General features: G+C 40.5%; 1 protein-coding gene across 1 annotated transcript in view; it reads left to right on the top strand.

Moving 5' to 3' along the window:
* gnb1l (guanine nucleotide binding protein (G protein), beta polypeptide 1-like) overlaps nucleotides 1–3,956 on the top strand; it is a 35,868-nt gene extending 31,912 nt beyond the window's left edge. Inside the window, exon 7 of the mRNA XM_037680596.1 lies at nucleotides 3,541–3,956. Within this exon, the coding sequence (XP_037536524.1) occupies nucleotides 3,541–3,819 (279 nt within the window). The 3' untranslated portion in view covers nucleotides 3,820–3,956. The remainder of the gene's footprint in view (nucleotides 1–3,540) is intronic.
* Nucleotides 3,957–6,471: the final 2,515 nt, after the last annotated feature.

Genomic DNA, 6,471 nt, shown 5'->3' with positions numbered 1-6,471 from the left:
AAAAGTAAAACACAACATTTTGTGGTAATTATTGCCGTGTTGAATACAATCGTCCTTAATGTCCTGGTTACTGACTGAAACTTGGTTTAAAAATCTGCTGCAGGTTTTTACAATATTGGTTCAGCTGTGGCAAGACTCAGCAAGAGTAGCATAAAAACTGTTTTTATGAGCATCAACAGACATTACTAACATCCTTTAGTTTCATCATTTTCTCATGCAGTTTATTTAAAAAGCTTTAGATCAGGGCTGTTCAACTCAACTGCTCAGGGGGCCACAGTTTCTGAAAGCCAGCAGCTCGGAGTCGGGACATCCAGCGATTAAAATCATTATGTAAATAAACTAAAGTTTACAATGATCTGTTGCCTTTTAAATGTGTTTATTTTATTGCATTGACTCATAAATGCAATAAACAGAACCCAAACCCAGAACCAAAACAATAATATTTATTTTCTTTATTTTTTTTTATGAAGTTGGCCAGATTGAAGTCACTTGTGGGCCGCGGGCCTCCAGTTGAATAATCCTGCTTCAGATGATGATTTGTGATGTAGTCAAACCACATGAAGGGAAATTGTGTGAAAAAAATTTGTTTGTTTCCAAGTTTGGAGGAAAAAGTCAGAATAGAATTGGACTATACTAGTTTTTCCAGAGTAAAGATAAAAATTTGAGAAATTCAAAATGGAAAACAATACTTTTTCTAACTTTAAGCAGAAATTAAGTGAAAGAAGCAAACATTCACATTTAAAACGCTTACACTGAAACAAATTTAATGTTTTTACATAAAGTGCTAAAACAAATGCAATATGAATGAATATCAAAATCAATTCATCACTGATTGCTCTAACCTTTTTAAATTATTCAAAGAATAAAAAAAACACTTGATAAATGTTTTGTTAATCCTCATAAGATTAAAAACTACTGGACTAAAGATTTTTTCCACAAATGAATAAGTTGAGCAAGAGCAAGGCCCTTAACCCCCACCATGTGCTCCCTAAAAAAAAAAACAGGTCTCTCTTGAAAATGAGTTCTCGTGGCTCAATGAGACTACCTGGATAAATAAAGGCTAAATGAAAAAAAAGTTATTGCTTCGATTATTTGATTTAAAAAATAATAATCTGTGAAAAAGAAACAAAAAAAATGATCTAAACCGCATTAAAAATTTGCCTAATAATCTATTATTAGTTGTGCATAGAAGAAGGAACTTTCTTTGATAAGTTTCCCATTTAGTTCATAATAATTGTTTTTCACTTTTTTCATTTGTTCGTAAATCATAAAGGTCTTAGGAACAGCAGAGCTTGAAGAACCCAGCGGGTCAGTCCTGCTCAGTGGCAGCTCAGGAACCAGCACCTCCCGTCTTAAACGATTACACAGGACAAACTTTTTTCACTAACTGTCTCTCCCCACTTTCTCAGACAGAAAGTAAAAACAGTTTTGCAGGCAGGCTTGCTGAACGACCATTATTGCAATCATTAGGCGTTTACTGCTCGCCACTGACCCTTAAATGAAACAAATGCCTTTTCCTGACACAAACTATGGGAAGCAAAACAAACAAAAACAGACACTTAAACCCATCATTATCAGGCCTCTAATGCAGACCAGCTGCACAGAGGTAGGGCCATACCAGATACTTGAGGTAATAACAGAGCTCCAAATATTCTTTAACCTCCACGTTTCCTCCGTTTCTATTCATCTGGTTTGTTCTGGTCGGAGCAGGCGTGCTCGGTTTCACACCATGGATGCAAATAAACGATAGTTTGATTAAAAACAAGAACGGGAAAGAGGGAAATTTCACCACTGACTCCTTTGAGCTTAGCTTTTTTTTTTTTTTTTTTTATGATCAATGACATTCCTCCTGCTGCTGCATTCCACCTTATTCACTTGGGCTGCGAGTACCTGGCTTATATCTTCCACATGCAGCTTGTGGACGGTTCCTGCCCAGAACAGGAGCGAGCAGATAAATTTCCCCAACGTCTCCTCCCATTCAAGGCCATTAGTCTCTGCAGACACTACTTATGAAGTCAATTTTACGCTGTCCGCTTAGATTTTGAGCCCTCATATCCAGATGTTTGTGGCCCATCCAGCAGATACGCTCACCCTGCAGGAAGAGCACGTTCGCTCCCCTGGAATGCCCACCTCCACAGGCCCTTTAGATACTGATCTGAGCCGCCATTCGTTATAATATGTCAGAATGTTGCCCCTTTAGAGAGATTGATACAGTCCTTGGGACACTGTAGATCACAGGGAGAGGGGGCTGTGGCTAATCTTTAGCAGGCAGATGTTACAGCGGCGTATTTATCAAAAAAATCTTTGCCCGCTGACCAAACCTTTCAGTGTGAATGTAATTTATCAGAGGCGCTCGCAGCAACACGGTCTCTGCAAACAAGTATTTCACCAAGATAGTCTTTCTTTTTTATATTGTTTCACAAGCTGTGACACAGGTAACCCAGTTCCTCATCAGGATAACTCTAAAGCAAATAATGGGTGTTGGAGAGATTTACTCGCAGCTCTCGTGCCGTAATGTTTTACGGCCGATGATTGAGTCCCAGGAGTTTACCGCCAGGTTGAACAGAGCTCCAGCCTCACATTGGACCTCAGTCGTCAGATCAGCTGATACTATCTCTACGTGTGTGTGTTAGTGTTGGACACATTTTCCTGGAGAGAAGGGACTCAGCACTTTACTGACTGTTTTTATAGGCTTTTTTTTGGTTGTTGTTTAAATACCATATTTTCCGCCGTACACTTCGCACCCTGTAAGTCACGTCAGTCCAAATACGTCTAAAAAAAAGTGGAAATATCCATAAATATGTTGCTTTGCCGTATACGTCATATCATGCGTCGCCGCTAACGCATCACGTTTGTTACGCGTCACCGCTGACAACCTGGAAATGTGGGCCGGTGTTGTGCCAAAAATTGATTGGCTGCCAAATGGTGGGCGCGGGAGCGTGCACGGGAGGACTTTAACAAGAATTTAACAAGATTAACACTTAAAAACAATTATTTGTTTGCTCAACTTTATAGTAAAGGTGTGTCTCAGTTGAACTTTTACTTAATAAATGCACTTTTATGGTCAAATCAGCTCCATTTCGCCGGGGCGGCGCAGCGAAATAAAGCTGATTTGACGGTTGCTCCAGGCGAGCGGGACGACGGTGGCAGTATGTGGCAAGCCGATTGCGTCATTAATAGCCACTTTTACCTATTACATGATACAACAGCATGCCATACAACTCGACTGCCATCCAGCAGCTGAAAATGGTAGTGTTGAATGTTTGCAGTCAGAATGGATGAACACGGTCATATCTCAGCCAAACATTAGTTTATAAATACGGGGGGAAAAAATCTATAAATAAGTCGCTTCGGTGTGTAAGTTGCAGGGCTTGTAAATTATGCAAAAAAATGTGACTTATAGAGCAAAAAATGTGGTAATATTATTTTGAATATTTACATTTCTTATATAATTATAATAAATTATATTATTTTCCAAACTGTATTTTTGATTGTTTCATTCAAGCAAGCAGTTTTTAACGTCTCTGTGTGGTTTTGCAGCTCCGGGACAGTGTGGAGCTGCTCAACCCTGGAGTTTCCCAGCTTTGTGTCCGGGAGGACGGTAGACTTCTGGCATCAGCGGGTTGGGACCACAGAGTGCGGATATTTGGCTGGAAGAAGCTGCGGCCGCTAGCGGTTCTTCAGTACCACACGGACATGGTGCTCAGCGTAGCCTTCTCAGACCATCAGGACTCCAGACAAAGACTGTTGGCTGCTGGATCCAAAGACCAGCGCATCAGTCTGTGGTCTATATACAACGAGGGAGCTGAGACCGGCTGAAAGCCTCTCAGCTCTGGGAGGATGTAAAGACTTCTGATCATCATCTAAACTGATGTTAGGTGGCCCAGTTTGGGTCTCTTATGGACTTCAGTCGTATAACAGCACTAAAACAGTAAAACCTTTCTACTTCTGAGTAATACAAAGTAAATGTCTAGAATATTCTGTGCAGAGCAGAAAGTTAGTGGATCAGAAATGACTTAAACAAGGATGATGTTGCTGCTCGAGTTTTACAACATTTACAACTTTTTGGTTTGTTTTTAATACATATTTTCAAATTTTTAGGTTTTCATATAAAAATGTATTTGCTGCAGCATTTTTTGTTTTTATTTCTGTGTCCTGTGTGTTTCGAAGACGTAATCATACAGACAAATAAAGTTCTTGGTGTCATCTACATACAGTGATGATAAAAACAAGTAACTGGAGCCAAAAAGATCCAGTTTTGTTTCAGTCATACCAGAAACTTTGGGGCTCGTCAACAGCTGGAGTGGGACTCATCTTCAGTCCTGGAGTGTCAGCCTCAGACTGGCACACTAGGGATGCACGACATCGGATTTTTGGCCGATATGCCGATATGTTAAAACTTATTCGGCCGATAACCAATACTGATATTTCATATAACCTTTGTTAGAACATATTCCTCTTATTTAGGCTTATTTGCTACAAAAATTGTGCAACAGTTGTAAGAGCTGGTGACATATATTCAGTAACAGCCATATGATATGTATAGCACTTTAATTTATATTAAATGAAAAGTGTTAAATGTTATTTATTAGCATTAGTCACCTGTGATGCTGTCTCACTTGTGGAGGCTTGTTCCAGGTTTCTAGCTGCAGAGTGGGATCCTCTGCACTCCTGTGCATGAAGGACAGACTTTTTAAGTTCAAAGTTTTTGTCTGTCCATTGTGCTGTGAGACTAATCATGCTAACGGGGCTAACACTTGACGTCCAAATGTCTGTGGTAAAACTCACCCAACAAGTCGTACTATCAGCTATTAGCTTCTCAATGACGTCGGAAATTTCGACTGGTAACTCAGGTAACGTTACGTTGGAAAAATATCTCAAACTGCGGACGATGCAGCGAAGCTCAACGTAGTCCATAAATCTTTGGAATCCGACATCCTCAACAACGAAAAATAAAACTTCCACACCACCGACATTTTGAATTTTCCTCTCCACCATGAGCTCGGGTAGGCGCATGTGACGTCATCGCATTGTGCTGCCGCTGCAGGCAAAAACAGCACCTTTTACATTGGCGGGTTATTAATGGCATGTCCGATATTGAAATTTAACGTTAATATCGGCCGATACTGATACCATGCCGATAACATCGTGCTTCCCTATGACCCACGTTAGATCACGACCTATTATTATTAAAATCGTAATTATAACCGTGTTTAGCTGCGTCTGTTTCCAGAGAGTTCCTCTTTTAATTCTAGTTTTCTTCACGCCAACCTTGCTCTTTCTACATTCCATCTTTCAAACGCCACTGACCGAGTGCACTGACGTGTTACTCAGGGTGCATCTGCAACAACAAAAAAAAGAGCTACCTGTGGAGGCGGAGCCAGAACTGGGTGGAGGCGGGGCGGCCCTGGTGCATCAATAGCAGTGATAAACCCAGGGAGCACCAGGTCTGCCCCCCATTAATCAGAATGTCCCACCAGGAAATGTCCCAATTCTCCCGATTAGCCGCTCCGGGCCTGCTCGTCAACATGTGTTTAGTCAGCTCCCAGCCTTTTTGTAGTTTTTCCATGAAGCTCATTATAATTCAGAACAGGACGAAGGCTGATCAGAAAGTGGCGTACCTCCACCTTGGAGTCGCTCTGATAGGGTCTGGATAACTTCATTAATCTTCCATCTGCACCACTCGTGTGATCATGGAGTTGCATTTCCATTTGCATCCACGTCCTGGTTGGCTGCAGTCACATGAACCTTAGACGTTTAATAATTTTTGGAAACTGGTCAGAGAAATGTGAAGATGGTCTTTTACATATTTCCTTTGGTTAGGGTAGGTTTATTTGTCATGTGCAAAATCAACACAAAGTCAACAATGCAATGAAATGCTTAGGACGAGAAGAACTGTCGCGACTCACCAAAAAAAAAAAGAAATATGCAGGAAAAATACTAAAAAATACAAAAAAACAAGGAGCCAAAGTTGCAGAAGAAGTGCATCTACAGTGTGGTTCAGTTAGCAGGGAGGTTCTTTCAGCATCGTGGTTCTGTTCTGTTAGCAGGTCCTGCTAACTTGATAGCTTTGACATGGATATCTATAATCTGAGCTCCTCGGGGCTCGTCCCTGCTCCACGTTCAGTACGATGAACACAACGATACCGAACCACCGTGTCACGTTTTTACTCTTTAAACCTGCTAAATGGCCGATGAAAAGCGTGAAGGCACTTTTATTCCTAGTAAAGATCAAACAGTTCATTTAAAACATGACTATAATGCAAAGATTAATACACTAGTCTCTTTAATGTTACCAACAAATCTGTTCATTTAATCGTAGTAAACCTTTGTAAAATAAACATAATTTTTTTTTATTGTTTTTGCTCTGCAGAGCTCCATTCAATGAGCTGTCAAAGTACCAACAAATATTTTTGCATCTGCGACTATGACTCAAGACTTTGTTCCCGAATACTATTTATATTCTCAGTA

The sequence above is a fragment of the Nematolebias whitei genome, chromosome 8 (genome assembly GCF_014905685.2).
Source record: "Nematolebias whitei isolate Nwh7 chromosome 8, NemWhi1, whole genome shotgun sequence".
Lineage (NCBI taxonomy): Eukaryota > Metazoa > Chordata > Actinopteri > Cyprinodontiformes > Rivulidae > Nematolebias > Nematolebias whitei.
This window is presented reverse-complemented; position numbering and strand designations above follow the sequence as displayed.